At 42.7% G+C, this 21,937-nt stretch overlaps 1 protein-coding gene across 2 annotated transcripts in view; it reads left to right on the top strand.

The window, feature by feature from the left end:
* CYB5A (cytochrome b5 type A) overlaps positions 1-21,466 on the top strand; it is a 38,914-nt gene extending 17,448 nt beyond the window's left edge. The window contains exons 2-5 of one of the 2 annotated variants that reach the window (XM_001135885.7): positions 11,289-11,417; positions 13,817-13,846; positions 18,986-19,020; positions 21,097-21,466. In XM_001135885.7, coding sequence (XP_001135885.2) covers positions 11,289-11,417; positions 13,817-13,846; positions 18,986-19,020; positions 21,097-21,178 — 276 coding nt within the window. In that variant the 3' untranslated portion in view covers positions 21,179-21,466. Of the gene's footprint in view, positions 1-11,288; positions 11,418-13,816; positions 13,847-17,906; positions 17,931-18,985; positions 19,021-21,096 lie in introns of those variants that run through there. The other variant, XM_009434179.5, reaches the window with a different exon arrangement.
* The last annotated feature ends 471 nt before the right edge of the window (positions 21,467-21,937 follow it).

Genomic DNA, 21,937 nt, shown 5'->3' with positions numbered 1-21,937 from the left:
TTAAGACAATCTCATTTGACCTAGTTATTTGAAGAATATAGCTGGCAAAGACAATTCCAAAAATATAGTTTAGACCCATTTTTACTTTCTGGGTAGAGTATCTAAGGAACTATAAAATGGCCCTAGAAACAACAGGAATGAAGAATGGGCCTGGTAATTGTTTTCACCCAGTGACCAGCTTCTGAATAAGTAACAGTTATAGACTGCAAATTTAAACCTTGAGTGACTGATTTTACCCACAGCATTTTCTTTCTCCTTACGATTATTGCCTTCACACTAAGAATTTATTATTTATTGAAATCATCTGTATCAAGTAGCATCAAATTTATTTTATCTTGCCAGTTTTTATAGATCCACTTTTAGTGTACACTCTTAAGTAGAAAATAGAATTTTCTTGCAGTTTTAAAAATCCTTTATACCGTGGAATCTCTAATAATACATTTATTTAGCATCTCTCTTTGGCCTCATTCTAAAAAGAAGTGGAAACATCGCTCGTTGTGTATATTTTCTCATTTTTGGCCTCAACATACAAACCCATCCCAAGATCATGTCTTTATTGATTGTACTTATTTTACAGCTGACTGTGACATATTCGCACTATTGTGCTATTATAAATCACCTTCTGCTATTTTACTCTGCTATTCATTTTTTCTTGTATGGGAAAGTGGACTCCTTATTTTCATTTCAGCCACGTGTGCACTCTCTCGCTGTTACTTATTACTGAAGTAGGGAGCATTTGGGAACTGGAGAATGGCGTGCAAATGAAGAAGGCCTTCTAGGGATTGGCTGTGCCATGTGAACAGTCCTGGGCGTGCCATCCATGGAGCATGCCAATATTGCCCAGAAGTTTTGGGTCAGCTTCTTTTTTGTGTGACCTTGGTGGAAACCACTGAGCTCCATGGTATTAAGTGGGCCACGTGTCTTCTCAGCGAGGTTCTTAGGTAGGTATGAAGGAAGGAAGCCTGTTGTGATCCCCGGGGGAGCTGTGAGTGTAGAGCTGGCCCTGAAAGCCTTGGCATCTCTCCTGCAGGAAGAATCCCAGGAGCAGGTGAATCCCACCTGCATTGAGCATTTTTTCAGTTTAAAGCAAATCCGTACTGCTAGAGTATATTTAGAAAGAGGCAGGGCCAGGGCCATGGCTAGGCCAGCTTTGTAGGTGATGAGCTCTGTGTTGGCCATCAGCCTTAAGTGTGTTGATTTTTCACAGCAGGTCACTCAGCAGTGTTTATCTGAAAATACTGGCTTGGTGCTATTAATTAAGGATGAAATGAAAAGCTTGTTTCTGTGTGTTAGCATTGTCTAAAGGACTGTAAATAGTGCTTAATTCATTATGGATATTTGGTGCCCAGTGAAGAATAATTTACCAAGTTTGTAAGAGCAGTATTTTCTTCCTTTTTAAACTCTTTTATTTCTTAGGAAACCAGGGCTGTACCTCTTAGATCATTGAATAGTGCAGAGGTGCAGGAAGTGCCGTTTATTGGGATGACTGGTGTTGGGCAGAGGGGTGACCTTACCCTCCAGTCGGTCACTCAGCACACAGGGGCTTCTTCCCTTGACTGTCTTCCTAGCAAAGGTGACCTCGTCTTTCCTTGAAGATATTGATACCATTCAGCTAACACTTCATTTTCTGCCATATTTGTGTTCCTTTCATTTTTGTGTGTACGTATTTGGTGGACCGTTGACCTTGATAAATCCTCAGCTTTACAAGTACAATTACAACTGTGTTTCTCACATTACATGAAGTGTAACTGAAAAGGTTCAGACACCAGATTTTTAATGATAGTAAAAACAAGGACTAAAGCCATAAAACACTCTTGTTTTGTTTTGTTTTGTTTTTGCAATGGAGTCTCGCTTTTGTCGCCCAGGCTGGAGTGCAGTGGCGTGATCTCAGCTCACTGCAACCTCTGCCTCCCGGGTTCAAGCAATTCTCCTGCCTCAGCCTCCCAAGTAGCTGAGGATACAGGCGCCCACCACTACACCTGGCTAATATTTTTGTATTTTTAGTAGAGACGGGGGTTTCACCATGTTGGCCAGGCTGGTCTTGAACTCCTGACCTCAGGTGATCTGCCCACCTCGGCCTCCCAAAGTACTGGGATTACAGGCGTGAGGCACTGTGCCCGGCCGCCATAAAACTCTTAATTTATATTAAATTAGTGTAAATAAGAGAAACTCTGCTTGCAAGTGTTCTTTGCCTTGTCATTATCCAGACAGGAACTTCTTCACTTTACCTCTTGTTAGAAATACCAGAATTGTTAGAAATAGATAATTGGTACCATGAGGAAATGTCAGCGTGGAGACAGAAGATCTCTCAGCAAAGCAATCTTTACTTTCTGCAGAAAGGGTGCTCAATGGCAGATGGAACAATGACGAGAGCACACCTGAACAAAGGAAAAGCAGACATATTTATCCCTTACACATTTGGGTCGTCCTTACTGCTGTGTCCTGCATCCATTGGCTGGAGCAGGACCTCACACTCTTAAACTGATACCCAGTTTGCTAATTGCCTAAAACTTTCCTAAATAGGTAAGTGCAAAGAAGAACAAGAAAGTTGCTTAGGAAAGGTTTAAGGAAGCAATAACAATTCCAAATGAGAAAGGGGCATAGGCTGTGAGCTGGAACGTGTCTGTGAGCATGTCCAACAGTTACATAGGATAGGGCTTAGCAAAGAGTTATTAGCACAAAGCAAGGAGGCTTGAAGAAAGTTAGTCTTTAAAATAATCTTTTATTTCTAACACTTACGATTTATTCTTCAACAAGAAGGGGAGCTTTAAAGAGGAAACTTTTTACTTTCTACATCTCTTTATGCCTTAGGGTTGGCAAGATGGTGAAACAGGTCAGGCTTGATCCTAAAACCTGCCACAGAGTCATAGGAGACTCATTTGGTCCTTGGCCATCTTCAGCTTTTACGTTGGCCTCTCCTTGCATGAGTCAGTTGACAGCAGCGTATTATGCCAGAGTAGTTTTGTTTGTGGCAAACTCTTGTTCTGGAGATAGTTTGCACACAAGGTAACTACAGTTAATGTTAATGTATTGTGTAGTTGAAGATTGCTAGGAAAATACATCTTAAGTGATCTCACCGCACACACACACACACACACACACACACACACACACACACGATAAGTACATGAGGTGATGGATATGGTGATTAGCTTGATTGAATCATTTCACAATGTATATGTGTATCAAAGCATCACACTGGATTCCTTACAATAAACAATTTTTATTTCTTAAGTATACCTTGATAAATCTGGGGAACATTTTTAAAAATTAAAAAAGATAAGGTGAGAATCATCAAACTGCACTGTGGGATGAGGGCTGGAGAGTCAGAGAGGTACCCGTGGTAGCTATGGGGCTCGTTCATTCCTGCCCTCAGGGAAAGTCACTCAAATCCACACTTCAGTGATATCTCAGCTGCTGTGAGTTTAGGACCCATTGGGTCATCTGTAGACAGTCAGAACTACGAGGCTGTCTCAGGGAAGGCCAGAAGTCTCTTCTGTGCTATTTCTTTATCCCCAAATGAACTGTATGCTTCTTCAAGATTGGATCACATTGATTTCTCGTGTACTTTTTTCTGTCCCACACAATGCCTTGCACATAGTAGACAGTAAAATATTTTGATGAACTGAATCAGACAGCAGTTAAGTACAAAATCATGTGATCTGAATGGGAAGAACTGTTAGAGCTCAGGAAAAGTAGAGTGCTATGAACTGGAGGAGTTGGAATGAGAGGGAAAGTTCCCATCAGCCACTGAACTGGTTATATATAATAGTTACAAAACCAATGTGTAAGAATGATCTGTGCTTATCTCATTTATTTATCTAATGAATACTTATGGGTATTGAACTAAGAGTTAGAGAAACAGTGATGAACGAGACAGATCCATGAATCTTAGAAACAAATTGATATGAAATGTCGCTGTCACTAGGTGTGCTCCAGGGAGTCCTCTAGGACCTCCCTCGATACCAAACCCCGAAGGTGCTCAAGTCCCTGATGTAGAAGGATGTAGTATTTGCATATAACCTATATGCATCCTCCTGAATATTTTAAATCTAGATTACTTATAATACCTAATGTAAATATTAGATAAGCAGTTATACTGTATAGTTTAGAAAATATTGACAAGAAAAGAAGCCTGCTCATGTTCAGTACAGAAGCAGTTTTTTTTTCCTGGATATTTTCCATCCATGGTTGGTTGAATCTATGGGTAAGGAACCCATGGATATGAGAGCTGACAATAATTGTAGGTAGTGACAAGTACTGAGAGGGAAATTCAGCAGTAAAGGATAAAGGCAATAGTGTGGGGACACAGGCAGGCTGCTTTCATTAATTATTTAACTTAATGAATGATGGGGTCTTGCTCTGTTGCCTAGGCTGGAGTGCACTGATGCAGTCATAGCTCACTGCCACGTTGAACTTCTTGCCTCAAGCAATCCGCCCACATTGGTCTCCCAAAGTGTTGGGATTACAGGCGTCAGCCACCACACCCAGGCAGGCTGCTTTAGATGGGGAAATCAGGGGAGGGCTCTGAGGTGTTAACGTTTGAGCAGAGCATAAGTGAGGTGATGGATGAAATCTTGTAAAGGTCTGGGACACCAGCATCCCAAGCAGAAGGCAGATGTTGGGTTCTGAGATGGGGACCGAGTGTGGCCAGCTTGAGGGCCTGCCAGAGGCTGTGCGGCCATGACCATGAGCAAGGGCCTCGTAGGACATGGCAAATACTGGATGTTTGTTAACAGCAGTGGGAACCTGTTACTGTTAGAATATCACTGAAGGCATCTGTTTCATCTCTGAAACTCCTCTACTTTATCTTCTACCTCTGCATCACCATTACTGCCACCCCTCTAGACTACGCCAGCATGATCCTTTCCCAGGGTACCATAATCAGCTTCTAAAAGTCTTCATGGCATGGTGATCTCAGGGGAACTGATGCTAGGGAGGATGGGAGACCAGCTCAGTGACAATTGCTGTTGTCCCTGGGTGGTAGCAGGGGAAATGGTGAGAGGTGGTTAGATTCTCAGTCTGTTTTGAAGGTTGCCAACTGGATTGGCTGATGGAATAGATGAAGAAAGAAAGAGGAATAAAACTTGACTCCTAGGCTTTTGGCTGCAGCAACTGGGTGTGTGGTGGCAGCATTTCCCATGAATGAAAGACTGGAAGGAATGTATTTTGGGGGGGAAAGTGAGACATGCCATTTGGTCCTGTTACGCTGGAGTGTGCGTTAGCTATGGAGTGGAAGTACTGAGTAGCTGCTGTGTGTGGGAGGGACCTGGGGCTCTTCCACTGCTTTCCTTGGCTGACAGATGATTCTCTAAGTGGGGAGACTTGATAAGATCATCAGGAGAGCCAACGCAGATGGAGGAGGGGTGAAGACCAGGGACTAAGCCCCAGGGTGCTCCTGTGTTTAGACACGTAGACGATCAGGAGACTGTGGTGGCCGAGAAGGTTGGAAGAACACAAGCGCAGCCTGTTCCCCTGGAAGTCAAATAAAGAAGGCAATTCAAGAAGAGAACCACTGTGCAAAATTCTGCTGCGAACTTTTATGTGTGAGCTGTATAAAGCCATGGAGCGACAGGAGCTGGGAGCCGACATTACTGTTTACAATGCAGGGGTGTACTGTGTCTTCCTGAAAGTCACTTAATATTGGGTAGGGGTGTGGCAGTTAATGTCTTCTGAATTTAGACTGTGCCGACCTTCAATCTTTTAAAGCATATTTCCTGTTTATTTTCCCATAGCTAACCTTTATAGATGCAAAAAGCAAAAGCCATTTCCAGTTATTGTATTGGTATTCCCTGGGTTGTATCTGGGGATTCTCATATGCTGTCGAGAACAAGGTATATTTGGGTAACTTACAAAGTGGAGATTTCGCAAAAGCATGTGGGAGGCATTAGGAGCTACAAGATATGTGGGCACGATGAGTGAGTTCCAGTAAGTGGTTTAGCCCTAAACCTGGTCTCTCTGCCTGACACCTGTTCTCAGCATTTGGCCCCATCTTCCATTCAGTTGTGCAAACCAAACATTGGCTCCAGTGGCACTTCGTGTCTCCCCCACCATCCTTACCGTCCAGAAGCCCTCTCGTCCACTCTGCCTCACACCGTGCACACCCTTGCACCTGCAGCTGCCCCCACCCTACCCTCTGGAGTGGCTGCAGAGAACAGCCTTCCCTCACTCTCTCTTGCCCTTTTGTCTGCTGTCCACTCTGAAGCCTGGGTTATATTTTAAAATTAAATCTGATCGCGTTACCTCCCCCACTTAGATCCTTACCATGGCCTCTCATTGCTCACAGGACAAAGATCAGAATCCTTGGAGAGGCGCAAAAGCAGCACACGGCCTGGCCCTTTCTCCTACCCTGGGGCCCTGTGAGGCCTTCTCTCCCAGGTCCTGAATTCGCTGTTCCCTGCCCCTGCAACACCTTCCCCAGACACCTCTTGGCCCTTGTTGACTGCAGCTCCCACCTTGTGGTACAGCTCAGCAGGGCCCGTCCTGACCCCTTTGTGTGGGTGACATTCCTGTGTCATATTCTTCATGGCACTAAACTCTTTCATCTGAGGACATTTCCTTTCACTTGCAGTGGCATGGTCATAGTTATTCATGTTTCATCTCTCCGGCTGTGAACTCCCCGAGGAGGGAGCCGTCGCTATCTTGGCTCCGACTGTGGCTGCCACATGGAGACGTTCATGTGTGTTTGTTGGGTGAATTAACTCAAGTGCATAATAACAAAAACAAATGGAAATCTTCCTCTGGAAAGACGGAAGACCGTTAGGGTCAGCTCACGTGGAAACAGCTTTGCATCTCCATGCCCATCCCCACTTTTGGGTCCTCCTTACTGTCCCGCCACATCCTCTCCCCACCTTTCTCCCTCTCTCTGGGCGCTACAGCTGGTCACTTCCCACACATGGTCGCATGAGTAGAGGCTTAGCAAGGAGTGCGTTATGGAGGACAGATTTCTGCTACTGACTTCACCGAAGTGGATCCACAGCTTCCATTTGGCTCAGGCTCTTTGGGAGAATTTCACCTCTTTTGTTACCTCTAATCTTACCTATGTGTAACCACACATTTTGGTCTTTTTCTTAAATCTTTTAGATAATCAGCAGATAAGTTTACTTACCTGTTATTCTACTACTTTCTGCCTTGCCTTTTCTTCAGGCCACCCCCAAGTGCTATAACCTGCCCAAAGGTTAGGACATACACCGCTGCCACACGTTTATCTCTGGGCATAACCAAGATGGCATAAACACCAGCATTCCCAATTTTTCTTTGTCTCTTCGGAATGCTGACAGGCAAAGAAGAGCATTTTCTTTAGTCTCCAAATGTGTGGCTCACGCCTGTAATCCCAACACTTTGTGAGGCCGAGGCAGGTGGATTACCTGAGGTCAGGAGTTCAAGACCAGCCTGACCAATCTGGTGAAATCCCATCTCTACTAAAAATACAAAAATTAGCCGGGTGTGGTGGCAGGAGCCTGTAGTCCCAGCTACTCCAGAGGCTGAGACAGGAGAATTGCTTGAACCTGGGAGGCGGAGGTTGCAGTGAGCTGAAATTGCGTCACTGCACTCCAGCCTGGGTGACACAGCGAGACTCCGTCTCAAAAAAAAAAAAGTGATGTGTGGTTATTAAAATTGCTGCATGTATTTACTAACAAGAGTGAGAAGATTGACAAGTTTCAAAACATGATTTAGATTCAGTTTACTTGGCCAAGTGTCTCTCTCTCTCTCTCCGTAATACATATATTTCAAGGAAAATATTAGATATTACAAAAAGCCACCCTCATCTTTTACTGTCTTATCAAGATGAGTTATTTTTTCCAAAATATCAATTTTTAGGATTTGATTTTCCTACCAATTATTAAGATAGACCTTTAGGATGGAGTGAAAATATTTTAGTATCAGTTGGTTTATTCTAAGCTATGTTTTTTTTTTTTTTTTTTAGTTTTTTAAATCTTTAAAATTTTACATGAGTTATCAGTGAAACCAATATAATCCAAGATGTTTCTCTCTCTCTCTCTTTTTTTTGTTAGAAAATTGCCCCACAAATGGTTTAGGCAAGGTAAAAACCAGAGGTCGATAGGTAGATTCATACATACCTATCCCTTGTTGCTGTTCTTGGTCAAAAATTAAGGTGAGGAGTTGCCCTGTTGTACTTCTGTTTCAGATTAAGACTGTCGAATTACCCCATGAAATTGAATGTGTATTTTCTCCATTTTAGCACTGTAAAGATCAGAATTCTGTATCTAAAAACTTGTCTAAGTCTGCAATTCTTTATAAAGGGCCAAGTCCATGTTTTTAACCTCACTCGAAGTCATCCTTTGAACATCGGCTGTCCCTGGCAAATAATGATTGACTCTGGGCGATTTGTCTCCACTGACATATCCTTAACAGGAATCAAAAGTTACGGCAGCTCCTGAGTTCAGCGGTCCCTACGCGAGTAACAGCAGTCTGTGAGTTTACATAGTTGTGGGTCCTGGCTGAGTCATTTTATATCTCACCATGTGGCTTCTCTCTACTCAGTAGGTGAGTGGAAGTGTCCAACCTTAAGCAGACTTTTCTGGAATCAACAAAACCATGTTTTTATTGCTGCAGCCTTGGTGAGGAATCCAGAAGTTTCGGGTTGGCTTTGAGGTAGCCATTCTGTTGTCTGCACATCTAACGTGCATTCCCATGCCTGTTTAAGGTGGACTTTTAATAATCTAAATGGCCCCAGTAGAAGACATTTCAGTAAATTGGGGAATGCCTATACAATGTAACAGCATGTAGCCATGTCAAAGTCCCGTTGAGGAAGAATACTTAGTGACTGACATGGTTTGCACCTGTTCCCTCCAAACCTCGTGTTGAAATGTGGCCTCCAGGGTTGGAGGTGGGCCTAGCAGGAATGTTTAGGTCATGGGGGCAGATCCCTTATGAATGGCTTTGTGTCGTCCTCACAGTAGTGAGTGACTTCTCACTTTGTTAGTTCAGGCAGAGTTGGTTGTTTAAAGAGCCTGGGACCACCTCCTCTCTCGCCATGAGATGTGTGGGCTCCCCCGGGCCTTCCACTGTGCGTAAAAGCTTCCCGAGGCCTCACCAGAGGCCGAGCAGATGATGGTGCCGTGCTTGTACAGGCTGCAGAACTGAGAGCCAAAGTAACCCCTGTTTTCTTTGTAAATGATCCAGTCTCAGGTATTTCTTCATAGCAGTACAAAACAGACTAATATAGAGACACTGGAAAGTGTTTAATAAAAATGCTGGGTAATAGTTACTGAGCATAAACGATGTGCCAGACACATATGTTCATACATTTCATCCTCAAAAACTACATGCGTGTTTTCCCAAGTTCACAGAGTGAGTGGTAACCACTAGGCACCTCTGCCTCTGTACCGTGTATCACCTCCTTTTTATTTTCTTAAACAATGCATAGGATAACGATCACAGTTTCTATCCAACATTACATACACATACGTGTGTGTGTATGTCTGGCTCTCTGGAGGCAAGATGATGGGTGATTTTAATTTTTTTCTTTGTGCTTCCCAGTTTTTCTGCAGCATAGATGGATAAATGTTATAAAAAGAAAAAAAAAGAGTGGATGTCCTTAGCACTAGGTATGTTTAGACCAAGTAGGAAGAGAAACAGTTTCAAATCAGAATAATGATCCACCTTCCTACAATGTGATGTGCCCTGATGTCTTCATTACTGGGAGAAATTAAGGACTGACCACAGTCGACTCTGCACGGGAGACCGGTTTTTGTCCAGTTGTTGGACACTTGCAGGTGACTTGCTCAAGGTCAGGATGAATCTAAAATAACATTCAAGCTCAGTTAAAGAAGTTTTTTTTTTTTCCTACAAAAGTACGTATTTAGGATGCTTTGCCCAAGCTCCACTTTCTTTTTTATTACTCTGAGAGCTGCTTCCCTTGCCTGAGAATCCCCAGACCTCCTTACCTCTGTCCTGTGACTAAGCCCCACTTGTCAATCATCTTGGAGAAAAAATTTCCCTCCCTGCATCATGACCATCCTTGTTTCACATATTAAGGCAGCTGAAAGCACTAAAACTCTTTTATTCCACAAGAGGCTCTTCCCGCCTCTCCCCAGTGTGGAGTTGAACCCCTGCCTCCGTGCCTCCATTGTGTCCTGGCAGCACTGTGTCCTGGTGGCAGCATCTTCAGCAAGTTACTTGTTTTGTTTTGTTTTTACCTACCAGAAAGTGAGTTCTGCAAAGGCAGGGACTCATCTATCTGACAGTCTGTGCTGCCCGTGCATTGCCGGCACGCAGGGTGCTTTCCAGAGGGAAGTGACACACACGTGCCTCTTGTGAATTGTCATCTCAGGCATGCCAGCTCTTGAGGCCACACTTAGACTAAGATGCCAGAGAAGTCAGTCTCAGGTGCAGGAGTCAAGAAAAAATAGATTGGGTAGAGAATAAGAGCAATTTTCAGAGCCTGATGGAAAAACCAAGCAGACATTACCAAAGGATGAAGGACACGAGCCTCATGCTTTTACTAAGCTGTATGAGTGACATGGGGAAGCAACTTATGTTATTAGTGAAAGGTTCTTTCTTTCTCTCTCTTTTTTTTTTTTTTTTTTGAGACAGAGTCTCACTTTGTTGCCTAGGCTGGAGTGCAGTGGCGCAATCTCAGCTCACTGCAACCTCGGCCTCCTGGATTCAAGCGATTCTCAAGACTCAGCCTCCTGAATAGCTGGGACTACAGGTGCCCGCCACCACGGCTGGCTAATTTTTGTATTTTTTGTAGAGACGGGGTTTCACCATGTAGGCCAGGTTGGTCTCGAACTCCTGAACTCAAGTGATCTGCCTAGGATTACAGGCGTGAGCTACCGTGCCCGGCCGGGAAAGGTTGTTTTTAAATTTTTTTTTACTTTTATCTTTTTGAGGGTCTCCCTCTGTTACCCAGGCTGGAGTGCAGTGGTGCAGTCAGTGCTCACTGAAGCCTCAGCCCCTTGAGCTTGTGCCATCCTCCCACCTCAGCCTCTCATGTAGCTGGGACTGCAGGGGCATGCCACCGTGCCCAGCTAATTTTTTAAAATTGTATTTTATAGTTATGGGGTCTCACAATGTTGCCCAGGTTGGCTTTGAACTTGGGCCCAAGTGATTCTGCTGCCTAGGCCTATTGTACTTGCATGATGGAAATGGAATATAAAGGCCTGTGTTGTTTTAATCCACATTTATGGACAAGTTACAGTCTCCTGTTGTCATCTGTGTCTTCTGAAGGAGTCACCTGTTTGGTTAAATAAATTCTGGCCGTTTTCTCTTAATTCATTTGCCTGAAAAAAAAATTTTTATTCTACCTCTCCTTTGAACAGCATCCTGGTGGGGAAGAAGTTTTAAGGGAACAAGCTGGAGGTGACGCTACTGAGAACTTTGAGGATGTCGGGCACTCTACAGATGCCAGGGAAATGTCCAAAACATTCATCATTGGGGAGCTCCATCCAGTAAGTACATTTTGGGGGCCCTTTCTTATTTGTATTTAAGGCTATCAGATGACCTTACCCTAGTCTGTAAGCTTGCATGTATACACATTTTAAAAGGAGTAAAGCAAAAACAACTCCTGATTTTAGGACACCATTTTTTGTTATAAATAAATTGACCAAAAATGCCTTTGCATTTCACTGTTGCTTTTTTTTTTTTTTTTGAGACAGGTCTTACTCTGTCACCTAGGCTGGAGTGCAGTGGCACGATCATGGCTCCCTGCAGCCTCAACCTCCTGGGCTCAAGCCATCCTCCTGCCTCAGCCTCTTGGTAGCTGGGACTACAGGCACACACCTCCACGCCTGATAAATTTCATAGTTTTTGTAGAGACGGGGTTTCACCGTGTTGCCCAGGCTGGTCTCAAACTCCTGGACTCAAGCGATCCACCCACCTCGGCCTCTCAAAGTGTTGGGATTACAGGCGTGAGCCCCCACACCTGGCCTGGTTGCATTGTTTACTGGCACTTCGTTTTAGTCAGCAGGCTCCACCCCACAGCCATGCACTGGGGAGTCTGCTCAGTCCTAGAAATTCCATGGGGCAGCACGTTTTACAAGGTGGGGAGAATCAACCCAGCATTGCTTTTCCTTTTCTGACCAAAATATTTTTATTAAGAACCCCACTTCTACTTTCATTAGGCCAAGGATATTTTAGTTCTAAAAAATGATTTAAAAAATATAAAAACGGAGCTATGTGAAATGAATAAGCTCTGCCTTCTGTAGAACTAGCACATTGTCCATATTCCACTCACTGTACCCCAGACCTTCGAGAATATCAGCTCTGGACCAATTCATTGACCAACTTTTGGAAAACACTGGCCTAATTTGGCTTTTCTTTTCTTTTTTTTTTTTTTTTGAGACAGAGTCTTGCTCTGTTGCCCAGGCTGGAGTGCAATGGCGCGATCTCGGCCCACTGCAACCTCCACCTCCTGGGTTCAAGCAATTCTCCTGCCTCAGCCTCCCAAGTATCTGGGATTACAGGCACAGGCCACCATGCCTGGCCAATTGTTTTGTATTTTTAGTAGAGATGGGGTTTCGCCATGTTGGCCAGGTTGGCCTTGTACTCCTGACCTCAGGTAATCCACCTACCTAGGCCTCCCAGAGTGCTAGGATTACAGGTGTGAGTCACCGCACCTAGTCCTAATTTGGCTTTTCTATAAACACTGTGCTGTGTTATGGTTTTAGACCCCTCTGTGGCAGTTGTAAATGACCATGTTAAATGTTACTAGTCTGTCAACCTAAGTTATCAGGAAAATCGCTGAAAACTTGGAAAGAAGTTGCCGAGCGCTCTGAGCTTCTGGAGTGGATCCTGGGGCCGCACACCCAGCTGCCCTGTCCACCTCTGGGAGTGCCTGGCTCCGTCCTGCCTTCCCACTTGTGGTGCATGGTTAGCAGCCCGCCAGAAGGGGACAAAGGCCTGCTAGGAGCCCGCTCTGCTCTCGTAAGAAAAAAATGGAGAGGCAAATAGCCTCATTCTAAGTGAGCAAACTGAGAAACTCTTAAAGAATATAGGAAAAGTCTTATCATATACCACTGATGATCCCTGTAATGACTGTGAATGAAGAAGAGGTTACATTAGGTTCTTTGTAGAAGGCTCGAAAGTAGGAAATCCATTTGAGAACAACTTCATTGAGTTGGGAGGTTTGTTTGATTTTGTTTTTGGTGGTAGGAGATATGTACTTTGAGGGAGTAAGCTTCATTCATCTGACAAGTTTATTTGCCCCGATATTTTCATCCCATACTTCACAAAGGCAAAGTGTCTCAGGGTCATCAGGGAGGCCTGCCCTTACACATGCCTGATCCCATCCTTGTTTCCAGCTGTGGGTCAGGTTTCAGGCCCTGACTGTGGCACTTCTGCTTCACCTGCCCACTGGGCTTCCCCCTGGCCAGCCTTTAAACACACTGTATTTTTGACAGCTTCAGCCTGAAGTTGAAATAGTTTATGACTCTAAAACTGGGAGACTGCAGGGCTTAACTGAAGATATCATACACGTAAGAGATACATGCACAATCTCAAATGGAATTTGAGAGGACAGAAGGGAAGAATCAGTCTTCAGCTCCTCCCTGAATTACGTGTCGCAATCTGAGTCTAATAAATGTGTGTGCACATCAACATGTACAGAGGGCTGTCATGGGTGCTGTTCGAAACTTTGGAACTCTAGATAGAAAATATCTCTTGGCACTTAATCTGCTACTAATTTTTGCTGTTAAATCAGATGGATCAAACTTTGTGTTTAATAGCTAAATGTTGAATCTGAAATGGTAATTACTGAATTATAATTTTAAAAAGTCTCAAAGTCAGCATTTTGGAAGTGGTACTTTCATAGATTTTAAATTCCATAATGTGCCTTATCTTTTCATTGCAGGATGACAGACCAAAGTTAAACAAGCCTCCGGTAAGTGTGACCATCTCAAGTATCTCTGGATGTTCTCGTTGTATTTAATACTTGTCAAACTGAAGGCAGAGGGTTTTTATTTACCTGACTGATGCCAGCACAGGTCTTTCTAGATAAATGAATATGTAACCTACTGGCTCAGCAAGTATTTTTTATTTACGGAAACCTGTCAGTATGATTTGTTAGGATGGCGTGTGTGTAATTTTTTTAAGGCTGTCAGTAAACTACTTTTTTCATCATAATTATCAATATATACCGTTTGAAGAGCTACTTTTTATGGTAGCACGTGCTTCTGATCTAAAAGATTTGACACAAGCCTTATTTTCAGAGAACTTAAAATCTGAATGGATAGTGGTTTTATTACTTAAATCTTTAAGGGTGTGTCTCATGTCTTCTTCATCTTTAAGTCTCTTGGGCATAGTAGGTGTTCAATAAATACTTGTCAGATGAATTTAATGAAATTAAATAATACCCTTTTGACTTACTTTTCCTTGGGAAAGGAAAATAACTCTGGCAATACTAGTTTTATGTTCTGATTCACTAGCCTTTCTCTCTGAACTGACCATCTCACTTATATTTGAAGATAAATGTAGGGTGAGAATGGAAGAGCACAGCCTAAGTTCCTGAAAAGTACAAGTAGGCAAAATAGTTTCTAGTGTCTAATTAAAGGACTACAGGGGAAAGTTTTGCTTAAATCAAATGACAAAAAAGAAAGTATAATTTTTCGTTTTGGTGTAAATTCTTGGTTTCATTAGAGAAAGTGCAACAGCAAGACCCCACTGAGCTTGTGTCGAGAACTGGTAAGCTGATTTTTTGAGCTGTTGCTGCCAAGACATCGTCTTTAATCTACAAAAGGATCAAAGCAGTTAATCCAATAATATAAGCATAAAGGCCACATTTACCTCAACATCCCTGATAGTACAATAAAAGTCTTGTGTAATACTGTTTAGTACAAAGCAATTTTATTTATATTCTCTCCTTATTCAAGAAAGACTTAAGTTCAATGTGAATGATATGAGTACTTCCAGAAGATAAAAAGTTGACTTCAGAATTTCAATGGCCTCTGTGACAATTGCTTAGAATCCTTGCTGTGAGTTCATTTGACTTTAGCATCTTTTTTGAGGCTACTTTTTGGACAGCTGAAATTCTGTGATGCATAAAGTTTTTCCTTTTTCTCTGAAGTCTCTTAAGGGAAGAATATATATTTTTTTTATCATGTGTTCAGCATGTTAATCATTTTGGTATAAGTCATTTAGCTATAGCAAAACAAAGGTTTAAGATTCATTAGATGAACTTAGATGACCGCAGGGCCAGCCGTCTCCCTAACCATAAAGACTACAAGCAGAAAACACTTGTAGGTGGAAGATTGTACACGTGTCTCCTGCCATAACTACTTTCAGTTTAAAGGACAAAGACTTTCTTCCTTATTTGCTTTTAGAACACGTGTATTACAGCCTATACTCTGTTGGATTAATTGCCCATTACTATTTATTGCTCTTATTTTCTATTTTAAAGTGGCAGTTACTTTGATACTGAGAATATTTTGGGAACAGAGCAAGTTTATGTGGTAAATTCTGGGACTTTAGCTTTTAGTATCAAAGAAAGCTTTCCTGACAACATTGAGTGACAGCCCTTTGTGTGTTAAGACATGGCTTACTTCATTCCAGCATTAGCAGTTGATACTTGTTCAGCTTGTTAGATGTAGAAGGTCTCACTGAAGTTTGAGAATCACACTAACTTTTTAAAGTAGATTTTTGTTTGTTTGTTTTTGAGACGGAATTTTGCTCTTGTCACCCAGGCTGGAGTGCAATGGCGTGATCTCGGCTCACTGCAACATCCACCTGCTGGGTTCAAGCAATTCTCCTGCCTCAGCCTCCCGAGTAGCTGGGATTACAGGTGCCTGCCACCATGCCCAGCTAATTTTTGTATTTTTAGTAGAGATTGGGTTTCACCATGTTGGCCAGGCTTGTCTTGAACTCCTGACCTCAGGCATTCGCCTGCTTCAGCCTCCCAAAATGCCGAGATTACAGGCGTGAGCCACGGCACCCCGCCTAAAGTAGATGTTTTTACTCTCTTCAGAGATTTTACAGATTAACTAACTTCTGAGTATTTTTTAAACAACTCTTCTTTATTGTGACTTTGCTTCAGTGAGAGCAGAACCGGAAGAATGTGGGACAAGAACTTGCTGGCCTTTTTGAGAGGCCATAAGCAGATGAAATGAAAGGAAATACATGAGCATTTTTCTGGATGTATCTTTCTTGTGCTTTTGGTTTAGTGGAAGTAAAGAGTGTCCTTAGGGATTTCTTTTGTCATGTGTCTGTATAACCATCGGCCGATCTCCAGGTTGAAGAATGTACACTGTGGTCTGAAGTTTTGAGATGTTGCCTGCTTAAAATATCTAGTTGAATAGTGAAATAAAATGCAGTAAAGATTATTAGCTTGAACCTGCCCTGAGGAAAGCATAGTGTTAAGTTACCAAATTAAGATATTTGTAGACTTAGAAATCATGCATTTTAATCTAACATAAATGTTTCTATCACATTTGCTTACATAGAGAATATTAGTCGTAGCAATACCCCGTCTTGGTTATAGTTTTGAAAGCATTCTTGTAGAAGTTATTTGGTCCTCACAGTGTCTCCATGTTAGACCTGCCAAGGGAGGTAGGTACATTGCAGCTGGGAAGTGTTAAGCACCCGGCTCACAGACATGCTCCAGAACCATCTAGCACCCATCTCAGGCTGGTCAGTTGCAGTCCCTTAAGCTTCTCCTCTAGGTTCTGGGCTTGCTGTGTTAGACATCACTCTGTCAGTATTTTAAGGGAGATAGGCTTCCCACTAAAGTTTACATTAGATGAACTTATAAATGAGATGACTCTGATTCACAAAAGCTTGTTGGGCTTTGCATGCTTTTCATAATTTATGGAGCTTACTGTAATTTACACTGATTCACATGACTTTTATAAGTCATTATGCATGACATACTTACTTTACTTTTTTGAGACGGGGTCTCACTCTGTTGCCCAGGCTGCAGTGCAGTGGCATGGATCTGGACTCACTGCAACATCCACCTCCCGGGGTCAAGCAATCCTCCCACCTCAGCCTCCCGAGTAGCTGGACCATAGGCACACAGCACTGTGCCCAGCTAATTTTTGTATTTTTCTGTAGAGACAGGGTTTCGCCATGTTGCCCAGACTGGTCTCGAACTGCTGGACTCAAGCAACCCGCCAATCTCGGCCTCCCAAAGTGCTGGGATTACAGGCCTGAGCCACCATGCCCAGACTTTGACACACTGATTTAATTGTTAACCTCTTTTTACTGAAGTTGAACCTCGAAGTCATGGAGTGAACAGGTGGCAGAGCCAATCATAAAAACCATATTCTTTCTCCTTGTTCATTGCTGACATTCTTTGATAGTCACGTCCCTAAACCTAAGTGAGGCCCTCAGAGCACTGACCACTAAAGACCAATTACTTTTTCGTCAAAGTGCAAAGTGGTAATTCAAACTTCCTTTAACTGTCAAGCATCCTGGGCTACAGAGCCAAGAAGATAATCAACAATCAAAAGGTGATACGATTATTTCAAGTTCCCCTCTTTAGAGTTCATGGCTGTTGCTGATGATGCTGGTGCCAGAGTAGTGTTTTAACCTTAGCGCTCTCCCATGGTAACCACAAAGGCAGCAGGAGGGCAGGTGGGAGGTTCCAGAGTTGTCAGCACGTTGGTGAAATGCCTGCCCTCATTTTAACGACGCCGTGGATGTTTGTGTTTGCCTTCCGTTGGCTGTTTCAAACTTAACTTTCTAGTTTGACAATCATATTTTACCTTCAGTGATTCTTTTGTTTCAGAACTGATTGTGTCCTCTAATAGCTAACTAATATTTTTGTATATTTTGATTATTTCTAGTAATTTTTGTTAATTTTATTCATATATACACAATTTGGAAAATCCTCTTGCTGTAGTTATGAATACTTTTTATAGAAGCTAAGATTTTAAAATTGCTGGAATAGATAATAAATTTGCAATTTTATTTTTAAATGACTTACCTTTTCTCCCCTACTGTGTCAGGAACCTTAAAGGCGATGTTTCAAGGTTGGTGGGTCTCATAACTGCTTTGCTGGCTTTTCCCTGAAAGGGGTCTGTCTTTTCACGGGAGTTTCTCTAACGTGCTTTGCAGAGTGATGCTTGCCTTACTGCAGCCCGCTGATTGTTTTGCTAATGCTTTTTATCTTTGCTTTGGGAAACTGCAGATCTGAAGCTGTCTTATTTATGGCAACTTCTGTTTGAGGCCCTAATGCTTCTGTTGGTGTGGAACATCAAAAGAATGCTTCTTAACCCATTTTCAAGCCCCAAAAAGTTTATATTTCACTAGACCTTAGCTTTTCAGCTGTTTGGAGAAGTATGCGTTTTTCCAGAACCATTGTCCATTCACTTTAGTGCTACTCAAAAGAGTTGCTCCCAGAAAGCTCTGGAGGATAAAAACAGGGCTTCCTTATCTGGGGATTTGCTGTTAGGCTGACAGTGACCAGCTGGTGACAAGTGTGACGCCGGGCACAGCAGTCCTGTGACGCTGGTCTGGTGTCTTGCTGGTTCCGTCTGGTCAGAATTAAAGCAGCCCCCCGGGAAAGTTGGCCTAGAATGTAGAACTTAAAATGGCAGTCCTCTTTTTTCTTTTTGGTTCACATATATTTAATGTAATTTAGGTACACTTTTTTACATCTGTCAGATTTGAATGAAATAACTGATGTTTTTATTGAACATTGTGTTCATGCTTTTGAAGAATTAAACTGCTTTTTCTAAAGGTGACGTGGGATTGTGTGTATGTGAACATCAATGTCTGTTTTCAGTTTCTGCATTATTTAGATGCCTAGCGTGTGCAAGATATTTTATGTAGCATATTAATTTTGAATGTTTTTAAATTATTGAGGTTATGTCCTTAAGTAAATATAATGATTAAAATGTTTTATTCTGGAAGAAAACAAAGTTAGGCATTTTAGTGAAAAGAAGTTTATAATTTTCCCTTTCGACATCTTCTGAAGAATGCATTGCATAAAATATTGTGTTCTTATTTTCAAACAGGATTTTAGTCAATGAAATAAGTTCAGCATTCCCTTGAACTTACTTTACTTTTTCCTCTCGTGTTTCAGGAAACTCTTATCACTACTATTGATTCTAGTTCCAGGTATGTGGTAGCTTTCTTTTAAAGCAGTAGTGGGTGGGAGGGTCCAGGTTGGACAAGGTGCGTCCCCCACCTTCTAGGTTCCTGGGCCTGACACTGTGCTGTCTCAGCAACCTTCTGCTGAAGGCCAGACTGTTCAGAGCACTCAGCCTCAAACTTTCAGGTAGCCGACTGTGAACACCGTCCACAGCCACGTGATCTAGCTGGCTGGCTGCATCCACCCCAAGGAACAAACAGAACAATTGCATTTCCTTTTCCCCCAGGGCAGCATCTTAGGCGGCCAGTCCCACAGCACCTCCCTGGCTCATCCAGGCAGACATTTCCTTCCTTTCAATCCATGTCTATTTCTTAAACTCTAGTGATTACATTTCCCTAAGCATGGGTCAGTTTTCCTTTCTCATTTTTATTAGCTTTAAAGTTGAAGCTGGTAATCTATGTGTAGCACGACTCAATTGTTCTAGGCACCAGATTTGTTTATGATAGTCCAAGTGCACATTAACATCTTTGGCAGCTCTACCATATTGACTTCAGTAGTAGCCACTTTTTTGGACCCAAGCTCAAAACCACACATTTGTATTTCATCCTGTCAAATTTAACTGCCTCAGTCCGTTGGTGTTCTGGAATATTCCCTGCCTGCAGGCAGTATTTCACCTTACTCTTCATTAACAAGCCAGTTTCTTTCTAAAGTGAAATTGAAAAACCCCACCAAACCCCACTAAGACAAAAGTTACACTTGTAATTCTTATGAAAGTTTCACTTGTAATCCTTATGAAAGGATTATACTTGTAGTCCCTATGAAACACATATGTATACCAAGTCTATTTCTAAAGCCTACACATTAATTTCCATTTGTCTAAGAAATTAAGTCAAAGATCAAAATCTAAAGATTCAAATCTAATTTAAAGATTCAAATAGAGGCCAGGCACGGTGGCTCACGCCTGTAATCCCAGCACTTTGGGAGGCCGAGGCGGGCGGATCACGAGGTCAGGAGATCGAGACCAACCTGGCTAACACAGTGAAACCCTGTCTCTACTAAAAAATACAAAAAAATTAGCCGGGCGTGGTGGCGGGCGCCTGTAGTTCCAGCTACTCGGGAGGCTGAGGCAGGAGAATGGCCTGAACCCAGGAGGCGGAGCTTGCAGGGAGCCGAGATCGTGCCACTGCACTCCAGCCTGGGCAACAGAGCAAGACCCTGTATCAAAAAAAAAAAAAAAGATTCAAATAGAAATTATAGCTCATCCCTCCTTTGTCCCTGATTTGATTTGTAATCTGTAATTTATAGATCGAAATTCTATGCATCAGGACTGTAAATTTAGGCTTTTTTTGTTTTTTTTTGTTGGTGAATTTAGACCTGTGGACCACACACCAAGTAGTCTGGCCATTCTGTTTCTTCACCCTTTAAATCCACTTCAGCACAGGTAGTAAAGATTAGATTTTCCAAACCTAAGCTTAAAGCTGTGGTGTTAATGGCAGCGTTAATCATCACAGGGCCCATACTCTTCAACTTTACAGCTGGTGGGGCATTCATTTTTTGGTTTGTTTATTTTTGTTAGTTTGTTTTTGAGACAGTCTCGCTCTATCGCACAGGCTGGAGTGCAGTGGCGTGATCTCGGCTCACTGCAACCTCTGCCTCCCAGGTTCAAGTGATTCTCCTGCCCCGGCCGCCCAGGTAGCTGGGATTACAATTAGCTACTGCCACCATGCCCAGCTAATTTTTGTATTTTTTGGTAGAAGGTTTTTACTGTGTTGGCCAGGCTGGTCTCAAACTTCTGACCTCAAGTGATCCGTCCGCCTTGGCCTCCCAAAGTGCTGGGATTACAGGCGTGAGCCACTGAGCCCAGCCAAGTGGGGCATGAGTTTTCTCATAAAGCCAGCAGGGCAGAGTGATTCCTAGTATAGCACGGCATGTGTTACACTCATGTCACTTTTAGCAAATCCAGGTCAGGTTGCCTTTTCAGCAAAATTCATTACAGAGTTAAGAAAAACATGCCCTGGTAATTTTCTGTTAGAAGGGGCAAAGAGTTTGAGTCCACCACAGTGCACATCACGTCAGCATCATTGCTTTTTCTGTCTTTCTAGTTGGTGGACCAACTGGGTGATCCCTGCCATCTCTGCAGTGGCCGTCGCCTTGATGTATCGCCTGTACATGGCGGAGGACTGAACACCTCCTCAGAAGTCAGCGCAGGAAAAGCCTGCTTTGGACACGGGAAAAAAGAAGCCATTGCTAACTACTTCAACTGACAGAAACCTTCACTTGAAAACAATGATTTTAATATATCTCTTTCTCTTTCTTCCGACATTAGAAACACAACAAAAAGAACTGTCCTTTCTGCGCTTGAATTTTTCGAGTGTGCCTTTTTATTCATCTACTTTATTTTGATGTTTCCTTAATGTGTAATTTACTTATTATAAGCATGATCTTTTAAAAATATATTTGGCTTTTAAAGTATGCACCGTGTTTGCCTGTTTGGTGTATAATTGTCTTTAATGTTTAGAATCTGGTTATTTAGAGGATTCCTTCAATGTGTTACTCATGCAGACCCACAGAGGCCATATGACTGGAGGTGCGGGAAATAGGTTTGAGTGTCTCCTTTCACATCGTCACATCTCATTGAGTAACCATGTATTGTATGCTTCCGATGTAGTTTCTTTTTTCAAGGAAATTAAGAAAGGCCAGAAATTATAGTTTAAGGATTTCTAATAATTGTTCTACTTGAAATAGATCTTAAAAAGAAAGTAGCGGCTGGGCATCGTGGCTCACACCTGTAATCCCAGCACTTTGGGAGGCTGAGGTGGGTGGATCACTTGAGGTCAGGAGTTCAAGACCAGCCTGACCAACATGGTGAAACCCTGTCTCTACTAAAAATACAAAATTAGCAGGGCATAGTGGCGCATGCCTGTAATCCCGGCTACTTGGGAG

This window comes from Pan troglodytes, chromosome 17 (genome assembly GCF_028858775.2).
Source record: "Pan troglodytes isolate AG18354 chromosome 17, NHGRI_mPanTro3-v2.0_pri, whole genome shotgun sequence".
NCBI classification, from domain to species: domain Eukaryota; kingdom Metazoa; phylum Chordata; class Mammalia; order Primates; family Hominidae; genus Pan; species Pan troglodytes.
This window is presented reverse-complemented; position numbering and strand designations above follow the sequence as displayed.